The 25,145-nt window shown below is 42.9% G+C and overlaps 1 protein-coding gene across 7 annotated transcripts in view; it reads right to left on the reverse strand.

Annotated features, from left to right (window-relative positions):
• Nucleotides 1-25,145, reverse strand: part of LOC137201457 (SRC kinase signaling inhibitor 1-like) — a 103,469-nt gene that overhangs the window by 29,274 nt on the left and 49,050 nt on the right. For all 7 annotated transcript variants that reach the window (XM_067616532.1, XM_067616531.1, XM_067616529.1 and 4 more), the window contains exons 4-5: nt 9,204-9,556; nt 2,447-2,473 (exon numbers count right to left, since the gene is read on the reverse strand). In XM_067616532.1, coding sequence (XP_067472633.1) covers nt 2,447-2,473; nt 9,204-9,533 — 357 coding nt within the window. In that variant the 5' untranslated portion in view covers nt 9,534-9,556. The remainder of the gene's footprint in view (nt 1-2,446; nt 2,474-9,203; nt 9,557-25,145) is intronic.

Consider the following 25,145-nt stretch of genomic DNA (forward strand, 5'->3'; position numbering starts at 1 on the left):
ATAAGAAACACATTTTAAAGCTCAGCATTTAAAAGCCCATTATGTAACTTTTCCACATTAAAATGTCTGAAAACGACAAGACTTATGTTATATATTTTGTTGAGATGTGTACTTACATCACCCTAAATGTTTCCAACAAAACAAAAAAGAAATCTGTAATTTAAGTCAAGATAATGATCTGTTTCATTTGGTTACCTGTCAATGGAATAATATCCCCTTTACCCCATCTTGTGTGCATGCGTGTATTGTGGTTGTCCACCAGAAGGTCTGTGATAAATTGACTTTTTATCCAGTTTTAAGCCACATTTTTATGATTAGATCTCGGTCGTTTTTAACTATATATTTTAACTGTATGAAGGATTTCAGTCATCAGACATCTGGATCTTAAGTTATCAGAGAAACAAGCTGAGCAAATGTTAGCTGCAGCTCGGCTCGCAGCCCCCCCAGTGTTTCGCTTTAATGAGAAACCGTGTTAACTGGAGACTTTCAGCAGGATGTGTCCGTGGTTGTCATACTGATGGCAGCTGAATGTTCAGTATATATTCATTTGCTCCTTTTTGTCTTACATTATGTAGATTAAAAGGTGTCGCCGACAAGAAGCATTCACATTTCTTCAGTTTTAAATGTTAGCTTGACAAGAGTAGTTAGAGAAAAGGCTGAATGTTGTTGCAGTATATTATTATTATTATTATTATTATTATTATTATTATTATTATTATTATGAATACAAACTGATGGTCAAACCAGGTGACCACACAGTTTACACAATATCTAGCCACAAACTGAACATATTGTGTGCACACACTTTCCAATTGAGGATAACTATAAAATGCTTTAGCTGCACTGCCATCTTATAGGCTACAGTTTGTTTCCAACATTAAAAGAAAAGTTACAAAGTGAATGCTTCTTGCTGAGCACGATCTAACTTATGTAAATGGTTTACCTGGATAATAAACACAGATGTATATTGATTAATGTAAATTTGATAAGGCTTTCAGGAGCCAGCTGCCGTCACTATGAGCAACCAGCTGAGAGTCACCAGTTAACACGGTCACTAGTTATACCGAAACACTGGACGTCCTCTGTCCCCCGAACAGTGTCGGAGAAACACAGATTTTTAACATGGAACTGCTTTATTCAGTGGTTTTACTGGTTTTAACCAACTGACTGCAGCTGACTTCAGAGCACTGTCTGACAGAAGACTGGTGGTTGTTTAACAATGAAGACAACTCCCATGATCCCAGGCTACGTTATGAAATCATCAAACTCTGTCTTTTGTTACTGTTTTGATTGAAAGACCCCTAGCGGTACAATATTACATATTGTGTGTTAAATGTTTTGTAGTATTACTGGCAACATGACAGTTTTTTTCCCTCAAGATCTTTTATTAAAAAAACTCTAAAGAACTCTAAAAAGAATCTGTTTGTTTTGTGTTTGAAGCGTCATTTCTTCACATACCTACAAGGCCTTGCAACACACCTCAAAGTCCTCCAGGATTTAAAATCATTTGGTTGTGCGATGGATTTATGTGACAGGCAGGGCTCTAAATTCTATTTCATATCACTCTTGTTTGAGGTTAAAGTACTTGTGGGAGTGAGGGATAAATTGCTTAGCCTTCCCCATGGGTCAGGGCATATGGCTATTGATATTCAGTGATATTTCCACCCTGTCCAAATGATATTGTGAGCAGGGATTCAGGGAAGACTACACCACAGATATGCCCGGGGCTCTTTCCTCGTACACACGCCCGCCCACACACATCAATATGTTCTTTAACTTCCTGTTTAGATAGTATTGCTCCCTGCCAGCTGCTATGAGGTACAATGCCACACCAAAGTGATACACATTGCGAAGCATAACGGCGAACAAACATGATGCCGGCCTTCTCCAGTATACACAACCCGATTTTCCTCTATGCAACCTGTGGATAAAAACACATTCAGCAGCCCAGCCATGACTCAAGCCTCCGTGCTAATGTCACAGCATTATTTCAGTAATGTCTCAGCTGCACGTCTGAAATGTCTTCTTAATGTCTCAGTCAGTCTGAGTAATACATCACCAAGGTCACATGGCTTCTAGCCATTAATGCTAGCAGACTGAGGTATCATAAATCCCAAAAGAGCAGTCTTATGCAGATTAAATGGAGCTGGAGAAGTTTAAGCTGTCGCCACCCCTGACATCTCTGCCACCACAACGCACACACACACACACACACACACACACACACACACACACACACACATATATATACTTGAATAGCCTGGAGATGCCAAGTGAGTTAGGTGTTGCAGGAGCCAGCGGATCAGAGAGATAGGCTGGTGATGCCTGAGGAGTCTGACGTGATCCTACAGCACAGAACACATACACACACACATATTCACACACACACACACACAATAGATGGGGGAATGACAAACACACAGGGACACTTAGACACAGCACTGACCTTAAAGCTCCAGTAGTTAGGCTGTTGCTGTGGAGTTTCATGAAGGACAAAAGAGGGAAGAGAAGGAAACAATGGAACAAAGTTAGATATTGACCACTCTAATAATGGCTTATGTTTGCTGACAAAAAAATAAACCTTTGTAAAGAAGAATGGTGCATTGACCAAACTTGATTAAAGAGGAGGCAGAGTCTGACTGCAGGCCTTTCACACAAAATCCAATGCATCCTCCCAAAAAAGCATTATCAGCTGCATTTCCTGAATCGTTTTCGTGTGACGTGTTCCTTTTCTGACGGGCCATTTATGAAACTCATTAATATTGTTGACAGCTGCAACTAATGCAACTATCTAAACCAACAATCATTAAGTTTGATTGGAGTTAAGAGGGGGGGGGTGGCTGTGTTTTGCAGGCATCGGGTTACAGCACACCTGAAACAAGATTGCGCTGTTGGCTGTAACTAGTGAAGGGGAGGAAATGAAAAGAGTGAAATCGAATCACACAGCAGCCCACTCTGTTGTTCTGATGTTGGCCTCTCTCCCAGACTTCTCCACCAAAGGCAAGGAACCGTTCTGTCTCGTCCCTTCGCTCTCTTCTGTCTCTTTCGCTCTCGATTCTCCTGCCGTGCTCTTTTCATCTGAACTCCACCACCTCGACTGCTTATTTTCAACATCTCGTGCTGTATCTCTCATTTGTTCCTTTGCTCTTCCCTCTGCTCTGCCATGTATGAAAAGGTGCTCACATGTTGGCCAAGGCCTCAGGAAGTGAGCTTTCCATTAAAACATAATCACCCCACAGTCAAAACCAGGCCAAGCTACTGATGGCCCAGAAATACCTCAAAATGACATGGAAAATTTAAAAAAGATTGGACAGAGTTCATGAATTTTAATTCTAATCCAAACTCTTATTTCAGTTCTTATTCTTATCTACAGGCAATTTTCAGTCTATTCAGCCTCCCTTCTGCAGAACCCATATTACTCTCCTGGCGCAGAAATAAAAAAAAAACAGTGACAGGAAAGTTTTGATTTATGATAGTTGGAGGTTTTTCATTATCAGCCTTCCATTTTAATATGGTCTCAACAAAGACCTCGATTATTTCAGTAAACACTGGCATCAGAGAGAGCGTTTTCAACTGATTATTACCTTATTGTAATCTAATCTTTTACTTAATGTTCCCTCGTTTGGTCTTTTTCACTTGGTGCTCCTCTCCCTCTCTCCATTTCTTGTTCTCTTTTCTTTCTGTATTTTGGTGGAAATTCTTGCTTGGTCTTGATACACTAAGTGTTATTATTCCAATAATCCTAAATCTCACAGAGTAACCATTTACAGATTTTATACTGTATAGGCTAAATCTGTGTACTTATTCCATACAAAACACTAACAGTATACAACATGTAGAATATACTAATTAACATATACTGCTATTCTTTGCAGTTAGTATGCAAGGAATCAATATAGGAAATTATACAAGGCATGTGCTGACAATCAAACGATTTTCAGAACAGGAGAGCAAATAAAACCTGGAGCTGTTTGACCACTCTCCTTAATTTGTTTAAATATTTTGTAGCTGTAAGTAGTCTTCTGTTTCTTTTGTACATTGAATTGTGGAACAATAGTGTCCATCAAAAGCAGTCAAAAATCAAGCAGCTTTATTATGCATACTGGTGCTTTGCTATGTTGTATGTGCACCGGACCTAAGCGAGAAGCTGGAGCTTTGCCTAGCCTCGAAAAGAAATCTTTCCCACCGCCCCACACAAGTGGCTTGCTAGGGGATGAAGGAAGGGACGTAGCGGCATGTTTGTTAGCCTTAGCTGCTTCCTGACCCTTTCTGCCAGAGCCCCCCGTGTGCTCCCTCCTGAGATGGGAAGGTCGGGATGAGTAGGCCTGTTCTAGCTCTCCCCGCCGAGCCTGTCGCCCGGCCACTCACGGACTGTCACTCGATGTGGGTGTGGCTCTGTGGCCCTCTCTCTGCCTGGCTCTGCGGAGGGGCTACGCTTTTCAGTTCTGCTGCCCTCTATTCAGCAGCATACTTCAGACCTCTCTCTCCATCCCTGCTGAGAGGGCGGCCTTGGAGGAGGAAATAGCCACACTCCTCCAAAAAGGAGCCATATCTTCAGTTCCCCACTTGGAGGCATGGACAGGCTTCTTCCCCCCATATTTCTTGGTGCCCAAGAAATCAGGGGGCATGAGACCCATACTGGACCTGCACGTCCTCAATGACCACATTGCGCAGAGGCCCTTTTGCATGCTGATGGTCAGACAGCTTTTGGAGTGCAACCAGCAGGCGACTGGATGATATACATAGACCTGACCAATGTGTACTTCCACATCCCCATTCTGCCGCTCCACAAGAAGTACCTGCGCTTCACAGTGAGGGAATGGAGATACCAATACTGCCGCCTCCCATTAAGATACTCTCTGGCCCCATGCACATTCTCCAAATTCACCATCTTCACACTCTGTGTGTGGCTAACTCACTGGATCTGTGATGCGATCCGTAGAAGTTATGAGGCGATAGGCTGCCCTCTCCCACCAGGTCTGAGGGGGCACTCCACAAGGAGCATCATGCCCTCTATGGCGCTTTTCAGGGGTGTCTCAGTGGAAGAGATCTATTTGGTCACCTCCTGGTCTTCCATTTTGACCTTTGTGCAGTCATATCTCTGGGACATGACTGCTGGTTCTGTGTCTTATTCAGTGCTTGGTGCACGGTCTGGGGGGACCTCATCTGGAGCAGACTGAGGTGTTTTTTGATAAATTTTGATATCTTGCTGGTGTTTTTTCAATCCAGTGCAAGACCCTCAGGCAAGCAGTGTGAGACCGCTGGACTGCTGTTGTTTCTTGGTTGTGGCTGGATTTGGGTCCAGCTGGGGGTTCATCTCATCCCTAACGGCCTTCACCTTAGGTGTTAACCAATAGCAAAGCCCATTAGAAGGTGGAGCATGCACAACATAGAAATAGTGGTTACCTGGATGTAACACCAGTTCTATGATTAAATGCTTAGCCCTCTGACTACAAGCCCAGCTGACCCCAGCTGTTTGTTGCTGAGTTTCAAAGGGAGAAGAGCGGCAAGAGCACTGGGGCTTTATAGGGGTAGGGTGCTGTGTGTGTGCTGCCCCCCGATGAGGCCGATGAGTGCAAAAAATTTTTATTAGGTACTGAAGCTGAGCCTCGTAGGTGTAAACCAATAGTGAAGCCAGTTATAGGGATACACATGTACTCATAGAACTGGAGTTACATCCAGGTAACTACTATTTATCTAGTGTTAACGCACTACATATTCAAACCCTGCTTAGAATTAATGGTAGTAGTCAGACACAATAACAGCAATGTCATGAAATCCATTACTCTGCAAACTATGACATCTTGTAAAAACAGTGTTGATAGAGTTCTCTGAATAAGAAAACTGAACATTATAACCTCAATTCTAAGAGGTAATAGTTATTGCAAGGCATTTTATTGTGCATTATTCTGTCCATCAAGTATTGTTTGGCTGGTGGAAAAGGGAAATGTGTTCTGTATAATTTCAAATGTTAGAAAACAGTGCCTATATCTGGAAGTGCCTAGCACTGGCACTGAGACAAGTGGGATTCAAAATGATGAGCATAATCGCAACCCACGCTTCCTTTTCCCCATAGCATATATATTTTCTACCAGCATATGTCAAAGCAGCTATTATTAAAGACAACTCTCTGATGTGTCGCTGAGCAGAATTTGTAATTCCTAGCTAGACTCAATATTGTCACTGTCCCATGAAGACCATGTATCCTCAAAGTCTGAAGGATTAAATGCTCCATTATGGGTTAATAAAAAAGAAACGCCTTTAAAAAAACCTCTTGTATGATCTCAAAAAAGCATTATCACAAAGTTCAATACAAAGCTATTTGTCATAGTTCATGAAAAGTTCATGTTTTCCACAGACCTCTGAAACTATAAACCATCTGCACCTCCTCTGGAGAAGAGCGGTCAGAGAGATGATTCTCAGTCGGGCTCGGGGGTGAGAGGTCATGGGTAAAGTGGGTCACTTTCAGGGAAAAGATAATACACAAGGTATTTTCAGGTTGGACTTGTATTGGCCTTGACTATCTGATAATGTGTCAGTCACTCATTTAGTGTAACCAGCCAGTGAGCTTCGTCCTTGACGATCTGTTGAACTAACAGCAGCTCAGGAGCACTATTGGTGCTTCATAAATAATTCTGTTCACTTGTTCAGACATTAATGATTTTATTTTCCCACAAAGCTAAATGACTCTGAGGACTGGCTTTAATGGTGCAGAAGTGATTTGTGGTTTTGTGTGTCTTTCTCTGTCAGTGTTTTTCGGTTTGTTGCTTTAATGAGGCTTATTCACAGTTCTCAGGTAAACACATTCATTCTTCACCGCTTGGTGTTGTTTTAACTGTTGCTCCGCTGACAGTTGCAGAAATACTGAACTTGGACTTTGAGTTGCAAATATTGCACTGGGACGGTGTGAGGGCGAACTGAGGAGGGCCTATCTCAGTGTATGTTGTTTCCCATCCCCTTACCAATTCTCAATCCTGGTAATCATCACAGCAAGCTATGCAGAGAGCTTTGCTGAAATTATATGCAAGACATTGTTTTATACTGTCAATCTTTATAACACCAACTCCTTCAGCCCTGACAGACAAAACTCTTGACCCAGGCTCTACTACTTAGCTGAAATGTACATCTTGTCATTTTTAACCTCCTGTTGAATTAAATAAGCTTTAAGCCCCAAGAAGAAAGAGTTACTGATGTTTGAGATGTCAGATTAGAACTCTGAGCCGAAGGGATGAATGCATTCCTGACTGCTAAGTAAAGACACCCATATATGCATTTGCACACAGGCATGTGTATGTGCACTCACTTGATATGGCCACAGAGCTCCAACAGAAGGACGGAGCCTCGCTGAGTGGAGCGCTGTATTACCTGACCTGCATGTAAAGCAGGCTGTACTCACATCACCCCTCCTCCACCCCTGTCTCTTTCTCTGTCGTCATCCTCTTTGCACCCCCTCCCCATCTCAATCATTCTTACTCTTTTTCCCCTCTTACCTCCTCTTGTCCAGTTTGGCGTTTTAATGTTACCGCAGCATGTCCCCCTTTCTCTCTCTACTTACTAACACACTCTGGTCTGCACGGCAAATAAACGTTCACTCAGAGAGATGCACAAAAGGCTCTGTGTACAGTTTACAGTATCGTCCACTCAGCCTTCGTCTAGCCTGGGTTTCTGCCTGCTGAGCATATGCACAACGTCACCACAACAAACACAACAGGCGTGGAATCTAATCCCAGCTGGCACATCCTTATCCCACACATGCACACACACACACACACACACACACACACACCTCTCTACAACAGCCTCCAGCTTCCAGTTTCAAGCTTCCAGTCCCGTCTCACCTGCAGTGCACCTGTGCCTGTCCACAACTCCAGTCATCCCAGGCTGTCCGTCAGGTGCAGTGAATCCTCATCGCGTTTTTGCACGTCTCTCTCCCTCCCTTTGCTTCTCTAACCCTCCTCCCTCCCTCTCCCTCACTCAATCGCTCTCTGTCTCGCTCTCCAGTAGCACATGCGGCGGAAACTCTTTATTTAATTCATTACAACACCAGCCGATTAACTCATTCGCAGATTGGTGGCTGGCTCCTGCTGGTGCTGGCTAATTGAGCAGCGGGCTGCTTGACTGGCTGCTGCCCTACTCTCCAGCCCCTCCTTCTCCCCTCCCTCCTTCCTCGCTGTCCATGCTCTGCACATCCAGGAGATGACAAGAAATCCTGGGATTTGCTGCTTCCTCCCCCCATGCGCTGAAAATGCCCTGTCACTTCAGGATTTGTCCACTCTCCCGACTGCTGCTTACATTTTTTTTTTTAACTGTCTGCCTTCCACTCGTTATTTCTCTCTCCTTTCTTCTTCTTTATTATTGTACGATTCCTCCCTCTCTACACAACCTGACCTTTGCAATGCGATATCCCTACTTGCCATATATGGGAGAGGTTGCCACGGCAACTGCGGACTCCACCTGTCTTTCACCCACCCTCCCACGCTCACTGGCTCTCTCTCTCTCTCTCTCTCCCTTTCATTTTCTCCCATCTCCCCTGATGTGCTTTTCTGTCATGTCATTACACTGAATTTAACCTTTTTTAATTACACACACAGCAATGGTGTTGACACGAAAGAGAGCGTGTTTGTGTACAGCACAGTGTGCGCATGTGTTTGCATGTGTGTGAGAGACAGGGTGAAAAAGAGAAAGAGAGAAAGAGGTTGAGGCTGTGAAATTGGTCAAAGTATAAACTAGATTTGGAAGAAGCAAAAATTGTTGGAATTATGAAGAGCAAAAGAGAAACATACCCAAGTGTTACAAATTCCAGCAGAGAAACAAAGAAAAGCTTGGCTGTGATGGTTTAGTGAAGACCTCTAATAATAAAGATACAAAGACCACCTAACAGGCTTTTCTCATGTATTTTCTCTCCCTCAATGAGAAAAATGTTCAGCATTGTGCTGCTTTCACTCTGGATGCCATCTGTCAAGAGACTTTTTGTTGCCTGACGATACATATGACTCAACTCAACTCCACTGCACTGACGTCATCAGTATTGATCAGTTCGCTTGCCCAAAAAAACATAAACTGAGTAACAAATTAAATGCCAAACGTATTTCAAAATAATGTAGCAAGGCTAATAAAAATAATTTATTTGACAATGACATTAGTATGTTTATCTATAGCAATCACAATTTTGTTCAAGGGTAAGACGGTGATGAACTGTGTACCTGTTCTCGTGCGGACCGCTCTGACGTGCCCCTCATGCTGGCGTGGGAGGGCGAGGGTGACGGTGGGTTGTGGTGTGGGCTGTGGTGTGGATGCTGCAGCTGCTGCTGCTGCTGCTGTTGGTACTTGCTCTTCAGATGATCCATGAAGGCGTCCCTCTTGCGTTCCATGTCAGCCTTGTGCAGGTTTGTAAGGGCCTCCAGACTCTGGGCGGCGCTGACGGTGTGGCGGTGCTCCGACGTGTGCACCAGGCCCACGTTGGAGAACCGCCGAGCGCTGTTCCCCAGTGTCCGGTACTCCCGTGGATACTCCAGATCATCTGTCGAGATCATGTGACTGCCACCACGCTCGGGATCTGAGGGACGATGACAGAAGAAGAGAGGAAGGGAGGATAAAGGAAAGAAAGGAAAGAAGGGAAGAAAGAAGGAAGGGGTGGAAAGTGTGCAAAGAGGAGGTGAATCACCACCCACACAAGCATGCAGAAAGATTTCAGGGTGGAGACGTACATACGCGCAGAGCAGGCACACATAGGTGGGAACAAATGAAGCAGAGAGAAGGAGAGTGGGAAAAATAAGGCGTAGAGGGGACAGGGGAGAGAGAGAGAGAGAGAGAGAGAGAAAGAAAGAAATGGGATGGGATGTTAGACTATTTGCCACCAGGACGGAACAGTTCCCTGCAGAAGTATTGATTTCAAGTTCTGAAGGGAAGAAAAATGAGAAAAGTAAAATGCTTCTGCAATAGATCAAAGGAAGACACTCAAACGGAATTTGTTTTGCTGGATATTCCATTGTGATATGTCTGCTTGTCATCTTAGGTGGCTTTCATAGTTTTCTATTGAAACAGAGTAAAAAAAAAACTAAAAATTGAGGTTATTCAAGATCAGGTGGGAACACGAGGAAACAGTCCTGTTATTTCTGCCCTTGTTCTCGCTCTTTCTCACCAACTCTTGTCCATCTATCCGAGCTTTCCCTCCATCCCTTGACACCCTCTGTCTCTTGTCTGGAGGTTACTGATTCTGATGTCCGTTTTTAAGGAGGCACATCACTTTGACAGCCCATGGCCTTTTTATCAGCGCTCTAACTGACAGACAACACAGCCTGAGGTGGAAGGCACACAGGACGGGAAGGGAGACAGCCAGGAGGAGACGGTATGGTTACACAAAAAATGTGTGACTGGAAAAACGAATGAACTTCAAGCGTGATAAAAGAGCAGGGAGGGAGCCGTTCGCCCGGTGAGTTACCTTGCTTGGGAAAACAGGCCCCGGCGTTGGCTAGAAGAAAAACATGCCAAGGGTTAATTAGTGTGTTTGTGCACAGATGTGCAAGCAAACACACCAGAGGAACATCAGATGACCATCAGAAAAGAGCTATCGTGAAATGATAGCACTTTCTCTGAATTACAATTAGTTAATGCATTATATATGCATTATAATGTATTCATAAGGGTTAACATACGTATGGGGAAATGAGTTGCTATGAATGCTAATAGTGTCTTACAATAACCTCCAGAATGGTAAATGTGCAATTTTACACAGAAATAGCTCATAACGATTCTTAAAATTGCTTAAAATCAGAACATATTTAATCATATTTGACCAAACTACTCATAAACCTCCCACTTTAAGCACGTAGAAAAAACAATCAATTCAGAGATGGATAATAAATGAAAAGCACTAAACTAAAAGCATAAAAAGTAAAAAAAGTGCCAAAGATTAATAGGGCTGAATGGATTGGACCATCTGTACATTAAAGGCTCATCAGCACCATTAAGATGAGCTGAGCAAGTGAGCGGCAGAGGAAGTCTCCTTGGGGCAGGAGCAACAAATGGACTGTTAACGAACACAGAGGAAGAGAGGAGAATGCCGGCCAGATGGAGGCCCAACAGAGCTGCAACGCTCTCCGCTGGACAAACCTTAACGCAGAGGAAACCTGTTGAGGGCAGAAGGTCTGTGATCATTCCAACAGAGCTGCATTCAAACCGCGCACTCGTTGCGAACCCGTTTTTCACTCTATTCATTCTCTGAGAGATATCACACTCAAGTGTGATCAGCTGTTTCAACACCCTGCCCTTACGTCCAGCACATTATGAAGTGCTGATAAACTGAGCAGGGGTGAGGCGAAATGGACTGACCTCCTGGCTAATAGCATTAGCATTGAGCTCTCCGCTACACACCGGGGCCGCCGGCCATACTCATCTGGACCTCCTACCCTCCCAGATCTCTGGTTTACACTTCATTAGGCTGGCGCTTATTGTGCATCAGCTAACAAGGACCTGACTCAAGGGCCCCATTACAATGGCTGGCAAAGCCGGGCCTATGTACGATGGCTTATTATTGTGACTGAGCATCCACAACAGTGAAAAGCTGAGTAGGCTATGCTGTCTCTAGACAAAATGTGTAAAGAATACACTGTGCATCAACAAAACAATATTAATAACATTTATAGATATGACAGTTATCAGCTAAACAAGTTAATGGCTTGCAAAAATAATTTGACAAGGTTATTCTATTCAAAATTGCATCCCTCTGTATTCCACTGGCTTGGGATACAGCCCGGAAACTTTCCAAACTGCAGTTTGTGGATATACTTTGCAAAGCTGTCTATAAAGCCCTCATCTTGAACACAGCGAGAGTAAAAGTTGTGTGGGCAGGAGAGTAAGAATAGAAAATGGGAACAGGTTATTCATCTTTTCTTTCGTCATTCAGTGCCAATATATTTCCATATAAGCTGGCAGACAATACCCCTGACAGCCAAAACAATCTGTGCAAGCCCACGCAACGCCATCATCATTTAAACCTACATAAAAGAGCCATGATGGGGTGGGTTTCTGTTGAATGCTTTATCACAAGAAAGCAATGTCTGTCAGCAAGTCTGGGTCTGCAGCAGGCCAAATTGCAACTACAAAGATTCAGAGCCTTCTGGAAAAAGGTGCAGCGTGTTGGTCAAGTAAATAATAGACGTCCTGAATGACAGCGGGAGGACGCAATCAGAGCCGATACAATCTGTAAGCTCAGCCAATGAGGCCTGCGCTGCACTGCCTAAATAAAAAGAGCCTGCTGTTGTGGGCAATGAGAGATAAGACAAGACAAACAGGGGAGGAGAAATTACCTGTATGGAGAAAAAGATACTGCAAAGCAAAAAAAAAAAAAAACTAGCTAGAAAACAAATTCTAACAAGCAATGCAGCCTGATTAGGCAGTCTGACTCCATTTGGTCTGTCTCTGCAAAGAAAGATCACGCCTAAAACCTCCTTTTAACAGAAAAGGTTGGTCCACAGATCACAGGAAGGATTTTTTTTATTTATTGTTTAATAGATTGTAATTAACAGTCATTTTTCCTCCATTTGACTGAGACATATTCTCATCAACTTTTCACTTTGAGTCACCAGTCTCCACCGCCTTCAGTATGTTATTTATACAGTATATGCAGGGAAATTCAGACCATGACATGAGGCATTAAGCCAACACACCCACAACAACTATCAACACATACTAACACAGAGAATATTATTATGCATCACCACAGCCAAAGCCTAGACCGCAAACTCCCAGAGTGGGAAAAGGAGTTTTCTTCTTTACAGCCACCTGCTGATTTGGACTTTCAACTCAGGGGAAAAGAAGGTGCTGCTCATTATATGCATGGACATATGGTATGGTAAGGAGAATCGGGAGGCGAGAGGGAAAAGTGGATTGGGTCTGCTTTTACGGATTTGCAAAAAGCAGGCGGTGTGGCTTTATATTTCGGGCATGTTAAACAAGTGGGTCAGAGGGAGCGGAGGGTGAAAGAGGCTTCGAGTCTCCCAGAATGATAAGAGGGCTGCAAACCTCACATATGCAAACACAGCTCTGGATTCTTTAAGAGCTAAATTAAATCAAACATTTTGTAACAGCTTAAGGCTACATGAGTAACTCCTGTCTTAATGCTGTATTTACCCACGCATGTAAATATTATTTGGGTGGATACAAGTATAACTGTACTCCCTTCTCCTGCTATAAAAGGGGATGTGAGTTGGAAAATACAGTGTCAAATGTAATTAATGCATATATATATATATAAAAAAAACCCAACGAACTTCAAACGCTTTTGATAAAGTACTTTCCCAGATGCCAGACAGATTGTCTTTGTGGGCTCTGTTGCAGCGATATGTTAATTACTTATGTGTACTATTTGAAACGTAGCTCTTTGAATACTGTCTGTCTCACCTCGGTGGCACATACAAGGTCTTCTCTAGCTGTGATTTCAGTAGTGTTGATAGTGCACGGTTAGACAGCAGGGGAATTAAGTGACACGAGTTAATAAATAAGCAAGAGGGTAATAAATCCAAAACATGTCGTCAGTTTAAAGAAATCCCAGAAACAAAACTTTCTATCCAGAACATCGTGTCAAGACGACTTTGAAGTGTTTGCACTTTCACAGCTGCTAAAATTAATGATCTACAGTTGAAAATAGCACATTTGGTGTCATTTTACCAGGCAAACTATGTATTAATGAATGTGCTGAAACCTGCCACCAAAGTCCCACAGAAAGGCAGAATTATGTGTTTAGTGATCTGTGACTCACGGCTCTTTCAGAGTGGTCCTCATTACTCTTTTAAAACAATTTGGCAATATGCACTTCTTTACCTTTGCTTTTTAAACATATTGTTTGTCTCACTTGTAATGTATGTGTGCTAGAGATTGACATAAATAAAACATTTATTCACATACTGTACAGGCAATATCCAGGGGAAATTGGTGTTTTATTTTTCTTCATTATCTCATATTCACATCTGTTTACCTTTTAATATTTCACTGTTTATGACACATGCAATTAAATCAAGCATTTGATCATCTTTGTGCTGTCAAATCTGTAGTTTTTCTGATGAAGGAAACATTACTTTTGGGGACTACTTTCTACTTTCCCATGTTGAATTATGTTATTAAAAAGGAGACAGTTTTTTCCAAGTTTCTCTGATAGTGCAGTGTCCTCCACAGAAGGTCTGTGGTTACGCAGATGGTCGGGGAAGGCAAGACAAGCTCTTCCCTCTGATACACAGGCTAATTTACTGCAAGCATGGCAGGGCTCCTTGTGGGATGCCGGCTGTGACAGCACAGGGCGGATAGGCTGGCTGAATATTAACCAGAGAAGAAGGAGGGAAGAGGTGAAACCAAGTAGAAGTAGGTGAAAACAGCAAACTGCAAATGCAGCACATCTCTTAAGTCTACAGGCAACAGGAAATAAGCCAATCAGCCAGGCCTACAGCTATTGGCAATTGTAACTCTATACGCTCCAGTGGGAACAGTTAACGCAAATAACTAGAAGGAGAGAGAGGCATGGCAGGATTAAATATAACCTACCCACCAATCAGGTCTCTAAAAGCCTGCAGGTCACAACTCATGAACCAACTAAGGGGGCTGCAGTTCCACATGTACTAAACCTTAAAATGACAACTGAGGGCCATATAATCTGCCGAAACCAGCTCATCTACTGGCTGTTGAATTTTTATGACGTTGTTGCTACAATGACATCATTTCTAATCATTCAAATCTTAATGCTTGTCTTACTGACGGCGAGCTGTGACACAGACTTTGATATTTTCTACTGTGGATATATTAAGGCAGACATTTCAATGAATAGCCAGCAAAAAAGTGATTTTTGTTTCCATCTCTCTTATCTCGCTCTTTCAGCATCCTCCCTGGTTGTGCGTGCTATACAGTACACTAAAAACAACAAGGCTCTGGGTAAAAAGACACATAACCCAGCAGGCATGTGCACTTCACTTTTCTCTCTCCATTAAGGTAATCTCCGAAAGCTCTGAAGCACTACTGTGTCAGGAGAGGAGAGTTAAAAGGGGTGAAATTGACGGCTAGGCAGCAAGAGCAAGCCATCAGAAGAATGTCAGCCGGCATGTCTGTGCTGCTGGACATAATAACGGGCCGAGACAATCAGAAGGCTCCAGGCAGCCTCGCGTAAAACTGACAGAGACAACTGCAATCTGTTGCACCGCGCAAGGTGACGGGACCGCCCTCTAGATCATTAAAACACATACAATAAGAAGTGACGTGCCCATCTTTTCACCTATTGCTCCCCTCTGTCTATCCATCATCTGCTTCTTTACCCACCCACCAACCCTCCCACCTCCAAACTTTGTTTCCCTGGGCAACGATGGGGAGTACTGTGGAGACAGCCAAGTTAAAATTGCAGCAGTAATGTGTATCCACCAAAGCACCTGTTAATACACAGAGGCACGCATTCAAACAATTAGAGCATGCTTCAGCTCCACAGCAACATCTCTGGGGCCGTCTGTAACTGAAAACAACAAATGTGTGTGTATCCAACTGGAGGATGAATGCAAGAGATGATATGTAAGTGTGACAGAGAAACACAGGGGTAGGTGGGGACAAAGAGGTAGCATGCATAATGCACCTCTTTGTTTCACTTGTCATCCAGGTAAAAGCCAGCTGTTTTTTTTTTTTTTTCCAGAAAAACAGGCAGTCCAGCAGCAGGTGAAAGACCCTCTTAATTACAGCCTGTTGTTGAACCACGGTAGCCAGCACACTGCTGCCACTGGGCACGAAGAAGAAGACACTCCAGCCACACCTCATTACATCAGTGCTGCTCAGTTTACCTCACTGGGGAGGTGGAAGCTACCTTCAATAAGAAGGTAGATGAAGACAGGCAGAGGTAATAGCATTTAAGTGATGGTAGATGGAAAATAAGGTATTTGGAAAGCGAGGCTCCATGCCTGCTTGCATACAGAGCTACTTCAAAGAGCTGCACCTCCACCTGACAGCGGTGCTTGGACCTCTGATCTCCGCAGGGCGCAACATCGAGTGGTAGTCACAGGTGGAGGGTACTCCAGTCAAAAACAACATAAATCAATCTTCAATGGATTTATGCATTGTAGCATGCCTGATCATTCATAACAAATCACATGTACTTTAAATCATTGCTGATGTCATTTCAAGTAATTTCATCATGTGATGAAAATCACTTTGCACAGACATGAATCTTTGAGATAGCTTATCCACCACAGTGAACATTGTTACGCAGTTGTATTGTTCGATTTGAAGTCTGCGCTCCATCATGCAAAATAAATGCAAACATGATGTTCCTTATAACAGACTACTGATCAAAACTAAGTTTCAAGGTTCTCATAGTAGATTCTCACACAATACGTCAATGACTGGAAACCAGCAGTCACTTGAAAAAAAGTCCTAAAAGACTATAGTATGATTTGGAATATGCAATCTAAAATATACATGCATCTTTGTGCTATAAACTCACATTACATATTCCACTAAGTAGCATGCAAATTTCTGAAAACATATGATGAAGAATGCAACAGAAATGAGCAAAAAAACAGAAAACACAGATTAACACTGAAATGGTAATATTATAGGCCCATAAAGTATTAAAGCGGGGACATTATACACTGCGAGTATGAATGACAGAGGCAGCAAACGTCAGGCCTGAGTCATCATAACATCACGACAAAGCTGTTGCTGACAATACAACCCATTTCAGTGAAATGTAATAAGCTTGGCCCACCGCCATCCAGTATGTACATAAATATCATGGATCATAAACACACTCGCACACAAAATGTATAAACATACAGAGCTTTGCAGACTGGAAGGAGGTGTAGAAATGTGCAAAGCACTCAAATATTTCCTTTAAACTACCTGCGCATGAACATGCTAAATTACCACACATTATAATTATTGTTAATCTGATACCTTATTGATCCCCGTTTGAAATATCTCTTCCTGTCGGAGCCCTGTCCACATGCAGATCAGAGTGCAGTGTCAGTTACAGAACAGCCTCTGGTGCTGGTAAGTTATTAAGCGTCTTGCTCCAGACTTCAATACCGCAGATCCTTACTAAAGCAAAGGCTGAAATTGAAGAGCTATCTCACTCTACATAGTCTGCAGTATTTCTGTAACCACAGTGGAGCTACTGTATGCAGAGTGAAATGAAGCAAGGCTGAAAGAATAGCAACAGAAGGGCACACCAGACCTGGTTTGATAGAGGAGATGCTGCATTCATTTATCTCTACCTTATTTTCTCTTTTACTTTCCATCTACAAGTACCCCCTATAAACAAAAACTTTACTTGTTTCCTCTTCATATCCACAAAAAAATATTCACAGCACAACACACAGAAACAACAATCTGTAGCCACAAAGAAAGACAGAAAACACAGCAGTATCTTTCTGTACATGTTCTGCAGCTGTCGGAGATGGAGGCATTACTTCAATATGAAGTGCCCAGTGTGCTTTCAAGCTAATCTCAATGGATTCAGCAGAGCAGTACGATGCAGTGCACTGCTGAGCCACTGAGCTGAGTGATGAAAGCAGCAACAAAACAAAGCATAAAAAGCATAAAAGACTGATTTTGCAGTTGGGAAACAGCATCACCTATGTTACCATCCAACTGGCTTCTTGTCCTCACAAAATGACACACTAGACTCTGGCAAACAAAGACTTCTTTTAGGCATTTGTCTTGATTTGATACAATTTTGTAATTATCTGTACTGTGTTTTGAATTCCATCACAATAGACCTCCATAAACAGTGGGCCAATAAATGACAATTAAATAACCAATTAAATCAAATTCAGAACAGTTTAGCAGTAGATTTCTCAAAAATAAAAACAGCAATTTATTTTGACTTAAAATGCAAAAACACCCAACAAGCAGATTTTTATTATAATTTAATAAGACTTTGGTAGAAAGACAGGGGACACAGAAATAGACCAAAGATAGAAAAGCCAGACTTTCCTGAGGCTTGGAACGTGACTGTTTATCATGCAAACAGGCCAGCTCTGGCTGATGCAGGTGGATGACAACATTCGCCCAATCAGAACTTGCCAGCTGTCCTTTTATCTTGCTCACACATCACCACATATCTTCCTCAGAACACACATGAACCACATGAAGGAACGCCCGGGAAGCACTGCAACTTGAAAGGAAATGTGAACACATAAAAGGCCTTCCAGCTACTATACTGCACCATGTTGTCCAACAGACAGGGGGAGCCACTGGAAACAAGAAATTTGAAAAGAGGGCAGAAAAACACTCAAGTGGAGGTCACTGGTAATAGAGATACTCCTGTGATGGCTGCCAAGGACTCCATACTAACTGTCCCATAAGCCCTGTATTATTAACAGTAGAGCACATACATACCTGCACACGCATGCACACACGCACACACACACACAGATACATGTTGGTGCATATAATGCTGCAAAGCAACCGCTAACTGCAATATGACTGATGGGGTGAAATCTTGTCGAGTAGCTTAAGCGGCAAAGAAAATCTAAGGACATAAACGGAAGATTTAAGAAGCCGTCCCTATCAGTGCTGATACACAGAGCGTCTGCATATTCATGAGACGAGCATGGGTTATTATGAAGGAGGGAGCAACGCTGGAGGAAGAGGACGATAGGGGAGTTATAAATCTTTTCACACTTGTGCCTCTCTTTTGTGTGTGTAAAGCATAGGACTGTGTTCCTGTGTGTCTAGCCTGAGATACATACTGTAGGCAATGGTGTAAAAAGTAATAAAAATGCATGCTTAAAGCCTCTCTTAAGTATGTTTTATATTAACAATGAATCAAGTAACTACATGTTATATGAAAGGGATCACTCACTGATGGACCAAACAACCCTATGGCACTTATTAGCCACTATTAGTTTAGATTACTTCTTCATACGGCTGCTCCTATTAGGGGTCACCACAGCAGATCATCCATTTCCATATCTTCCTGTCCTCTGCATCTTCCTCTGTCGCACCAACCACCTGCATGTCCTCCCTCACCACATCCATAAACCTCCTTCTTCGGCCTTTCTCTTTTCCTCTTGCCTGGCAGCTGCATCTTCAACATCCTTCTCCCAATATAACCAGCATCTCACCTTCGCACATGTCTAAACCATCTCAATCTCTCAACCTCTCTCACTTTGTCTCCAAACCGTCCAACCTGAGCTGTCCCTCTAATATACTCATTCCTAATCCTGTACATCCTCGTCACTCCCGATGAAAATCTTAGCATCTTCAACTCTGCCAACTCCAGCTCCGCCTCCTGTCTTTTCGTCAGTGCCACCGCCTCCAAACCGTACAACACAGCTGGTCTCATTACCCTCTTGTAAACCTTTCCTTTCACTCTTGCTGGTACCTTTCTGTCGCAAATCACTCCTGACACACTTCTCCACCCACTCCACCCCTGCTCTCTCTTCTTCACCTGTCTTCTGCACTCCTTGTTACTCTGAACAGTGTATTTAAATTCATTCACCTTCGCCACCTCTACTCCTTTGCATCCTCCACCATTCTGCTGTCCTCCCTCCTGTTCACACATATGTATTCTGTCTTGCTCCTGCTGACTTTCATTCCTCTTCTCTCCAGTGCATGACCAACCTCACTATATAGATCACAATGTCATTCGCAAACATCATATTCCACGGAGACTCCTGCCTGATCTTGTCCGTCAACCTGTCCATCACCGTTGCAGACAAGAAAGGGCTCTGAGGCGGTCCTTAGTGTAATCCCACCTCCACCTTGAACCCGTCCTTCCCTCCAACCGCACACCTCACCACTGTCACACCACCCTCATACATATCCAGCACCACTCTTACAACACAATTCTTCTGACCTTCTCTATACTTCTCCATTAACATTCTCAAAGCAAACATTGCATCTGTAGTGCTCTTTCCTGGCATGAAACTATACTGCTGCTCAGTAATCAGCTCTTAACCTAGCTTCCACTACTCTTTCCCTTAACTTCATGCTGTGGTTGATCAACTTTAAACCTCTGTAATTACTACAGCTCTGCACATCATCCTTATTCTTGAAAATTGGTACCGGTACACTACTTCTCTACTCCTCAGGAATCCTCTCACTTTCGAGGTCCAGTTAAGAACTCCACTGCCATCTCTCCTAAACATCTCCATGCCTCAACAAGCATGTCATATGGACCAACAACCTTTCCACTCTTCATCCTCTTCATAGCTGCCCTAACTTGCTGATCCACCGGACTTCCTGATTCACTATCCTCACATCATCCAACCCTCTCTCTCTCGTTTTCTTCATTCATCACCCCCTAAGAGTACCTCCTTCCACCTTCTCAACACACTCTCCTTGCTAGTCAGTATATTTCCATCTCCATCCTTCATCACCCTAACCTGCTGCACATCCTTCCCAGCTTGGTCCCTCTGTCTAGCCAATCGGTACAAGTCCTTTTCTCCTTCATTAGTGTTCAACTTCTCATACAACTCACCATACGCCTTTTCCTCAGCCTTCGCCATCTCTCTCTTCGCCTTACGCTGCGTCTCCTTGTACTCCTGTCTACTTTCTTTATCTCTCTGGCTATACCACTTCCTCTCCACCGACCTCTTCCTCTGTATACTTTCCTGTACTTCCTCATTCCACCACCAAGTCTCCTTGTCTTCCTTCCTCTGTCCAGATGACACACCAAGTACCTTCCTAGCTGTCTTTCTCACCACTTCTGCAGTAGTTACCCAGCCATCCAGCAACTCTACACTACTACCTTTCCTCTCCTTGACACCATACCTACCCATTACCTCCTCATCACTTCTGGTCCGTTCACCAACGCTGAAGGCACACAAATTGCTAAATATACTAAAAAATATCAGTACAAGTAATCAGAGTACAAGTGATGAGAGGAATGACTAAGCAAAGAACAAATCCTTACAAATACATTTAAGTACAGTAAGACAGCATTTCCACTTTGTTACTGTACATCACTGACTGTAGGTTCATTAAGCTTGCCTTGGACAGGTCAGAGCCTCTTTCTGTTTCTCTTCTACAGAGGCCAAAATACTGACAGCATCAGGCTGATTACACAACAGCCTTCTGCAGGCATGTTGCCAAGACTGTCGGCAGGAAATCCAAAGGTGTCAAAACAAACTGTATGTAGGAGAGTGAGAGCCAGGATGGCTTTTTAAAGATACTGCATGAACCAATGTTAGAGTTTTAAATCTCTTAAAATGCTCCTTTGGGTGAAACTAGCAAGTACATAATGAAACTAAAAGGAGACGTAACATGAAAAATCAAGACCTGTGTAAAGGGTGGAAGTGTTATGTGTTCCCTTCCCAGTGGTGGGAAATAAATCATTGTACAGGGTAAATAATACATTAAATTAATTAACAAGAGCTGAATCACTTTGTACGTTCAACTCCTACTCCAGCAAATACAACTCTGATCCTGTCAGATCTGTCAGGCCAGACAATAATCAGAGTATCTCTTAAGTAGATGACTACTGACATTAAAGACTTTACTAAATATGGGATTTTATCTATTTGTTCAATTATTACAGCACTCAAACAGAAATAGAAGGTATTCAAACAGCATCTACTGTTGTTTTTTTTGTTTTTCTTGTATCTAATTAAACACTTAGGCACCAAAATAATGCCCTTAACAAGATTATTATTATTCTAATATCATTTCGGTTGAATGAAAGCTGAAACTCTGATTTGTGCTGCGAAGATTGGGAGCCTAAGGTTTCTTAATGATCGTGTAATGATGTGTAATTTGCACTAAATCTTGTCATCGCTGCTGGTTAAATAAGGGGATCTCAGTTGCTGGTGGAGAAGCACCATTAACGTTACTTCTTTTACAGGGCAGGATTACTGAGCTGGCTCTGACATGTAGTTTGTTGCCTTCACTCCCTGCAGACCTGCTGACAAGCCTCTTGCAGTATTAGCACACTGCCATTCTCATTCTAGACAGAGCCAAGAGGCTAACCTAACAAGCACACTCCCACAGGAACACATCTGTTATCAGATTAGTTAGGCTCTGGCCATGGGTTATCAATCAAAGTGGTGAATTACATTACATACTGAAATTCATTCATCACTTACATCAGCTGATTAAATGATTTACCAGAACAGATGTAGGCAGGAGCAATGGAGAGGCACTGAAAGACAAGGGGAATGTTAAAGAGAGGTCGTATTCAGCTCCACGAGCCAAACAGAAGCAACTCTGTGAGCAGTGAAACAGAGAAAAATGAGTTTGGAGTTCATCTGCTGCTGTGACAAAAGCATGCCTGGCATCAAATTTGGCTGAATTTCCCTCATCAACATAATAATTTAATGGGCTTATGATATTAAATCTAAGCAGTAGCCTTGATATTTGACTTTTTAAACACCCAAATGTATAAAAGTTGCCGATTGCTGCCTTTGTAGCTGACCAATAAGGCATACAGAAAGGCTTTTGATGCACACAGTTGGTGTGTTTGTTGATGACAGGTGTGATGGGAAAGCTGGGCTGTAGAGGTAGCGGGCACCAGACGATTAAAACTCAAAACTATGCAGCACCAGCTGATGCCTTGGAAACAAAGCAACAGACGGGGACCTCAGGGAGAGTGGCAGAGGTTAAACAGAAGAGCATAAATTGGGGTGATACTTTGGTGAAACAGAGGCAATGAATGGCACTGACAGCCTCTGAACAAGCCCAAATTGCTAGAAGCAAAACATGAAGTTAACACCTCTGCTTTAGCACAGTCATTGTCAGGGTTTTTTAGCCCTTGGAGAAGAAGCTCTGTTCATATGATTAGTTTCTCCTGTCTGCTACCTAGAGTAGACGGGGAGACAAGGACAGCCACAGAAGTGCTTATTTTCTTCAAATCATAAAAATAACAGGACCAATTTTCCTCTTCGACCAGAATTACCCAGACAGTTTAATTGGAATGCGACTGCCAGAACTTTTTTTTTTTAATTTATTAAAAGAGCAGAAAGCAAAAAATTACCTCAAAAAATAACTGAAAAAGAAATAAAAGGGATCAATCAAAACAGCCAGTCATTAGCTGAGACGAGTATGACTGCGGCTGTCACTGCAGATCGGTCGTCTTGGCAACAGGCCAGCTGTATCACAACACTAGTCTGCTGTTAGCTAGCCCCCACGTACACATGATACACACATTTCGCACACATTTGTCCGACACGCGTACAGTTTAAAAGGTTGCACACGCATGATGGTGAGAGACACAGCTAGTGACAGATGTGGCACAAGTAGGGCAGAGGAGATTACAAGTTGTCGAGTAAACATGGCACAGCTACCGTGTTATGATTCAAACAGTCATGTGTCATACTACAAACTGTTCTCTGTCGACCGGCATCAGAGAAAAGACAAATGGAGTATCAGAGGATGGGAGGTAGGTGGTGGGTTTTTAATACGACTGCCGTGCAGGAAACGGATTTTAAAAGGCTCAAGAATCAAAATTAGATACTCAGCTTTTATCTTCAAATCACATTTTCAAACCCGCTCTCTTTTGTGTTAAAGGAAAACTCTGATCTAAGAGTAAAGTTAGATCAGAAAAGACACATGTTGAAACGGTGTCACAAATACAAAGTTGCTGTCTACACTTGAAGTAGAGTAAAAACTGTGACACGGATCAAAGATGAAATCCCATATCTAGCATCCCAGCCCGTTTAGGAGGGTTTTGTCATGCCTGTTGTGATCCCAGAATGAGTGGGGGAGATGAGCGGCACACAGCAGTCCCTACTGGGGTGTTAGAGTAATTGCTTGTTTCACTACTCCCCAGAGGGTATCAGAAAGTGGGCTGCAGAGGAGCTTGGTAAAAAAAAATTTTAAAAAAATACCCTGCGAAACAGCTTCTGCCTCACAACTCCCATCATCCTCTGCTGCCTGCCTATATGTCTCTGTCACAGAAGAGAGGCCAAGAAAATGGTAATACCTGACAGACTAAACTCTACCTTTGCTCTTTGCTACGTAGTGTCAGAATGACAGCCACTGAAAATAGATTTCTTATTATAATCATCGTCTGTTACAGTCATTATGAGAAATATGGTGCATGAAAACATTCAGTCATGTAGCCTATGTTTTGCAGTTTTTGTTTTCACACTCTTGGAGAATCCTGTATAAATATTTCAATTGCACACAGTTTTGTGATCCTTGTGGACACTGCCGTTTTTATATGTCTACATTTTTTCCTGAGTAGCAAAAATCAAACAAACAAACAGCAACAACAAAAAAAAAAGCAAAAAGCTTTGCTTCATTACAACTCATGTATTTCAAGTTTGAAGTGTTTTGTTGCTGCAAGGATCCACATAGCAGCAGAGTAGCTTGTTTAGAGGGCATCTGGAACACATTTCCCATGATAAATAATTGCATCCTCTGTCGCTGGTGTTGCTTTTATTCAGTTTCACTTATAGTGTTGTGCTGAGATAATAGTATGCTGCATTTTCTGTATTCTGCACCATTATTTAATGTCCTTGTGCTTCTGAGATGCCTTTACATGCTAGATTTTACTGTTACCTTGACCCTGAGTGACTCGAATAAATACACAGTCTGCTCATACATCACTTCTTCCTCTTCTGTGTGTCATTGACTGTATGTCCTGTACACCACATTAGTCCAGACACTAATGGCCATGCGGTAATGTATGTCACATTGCAGAGTGTGCGCCTACGTTTGGATGCAAGTTTTTCCATCCACTGATCACACCTCCATTGATCTCGGTACACAAGCGTAAAGGGTATCAGCTGATTCTTCAGATGCTTAAAGCAACACTGTGTTTTTCTCCTTCTCCTCCCTGCAATGCCTGATTCCCTATCTATCTTTTCCTTCACCGGTGCTCGGGATGAAGGGGCGGGGCAGCCGTACAGATGGATGCGTGGGTTTTTGTGGTGATGTACTGTAGGTGAGCGGGGAAGAGCAGCCAGTTGGCACGAAAGAGGAGGAGGAGATGACGAGTTAGACATTAACAAGCTGTCACTGCCAACACAACACAGCGCCCACTGCAGCAACAAAAACAACAAAGACAGCCCCCTGACAAGCCTGGTGTTATAAACAACAACCAAACAGCCGTACGCTCTGTTCCACCCACAGAGGAGAAGTACAAACTGCAGGTCAGTCTCAGACCAGTTAAATGAAAATTAATGTGTTTAGAGGAAAATGAAACCCAAGTATGTGTCAAAAGAGGGGGTTTTTTT

The sequence above is a fragment of the Thunnus thynnus genome, chromosome 17 (genome assembly GCF_963924715.1).
Source record: "Thunnus thynnus chromosome 17, fThuThy2.1, whole genome shotgun sequence".
NCBI lineage: Eukaryota > Metazoa > Chordata > Actinopteri > Scombriformes > Scombridae > Thunnus > Thunnus thynnus.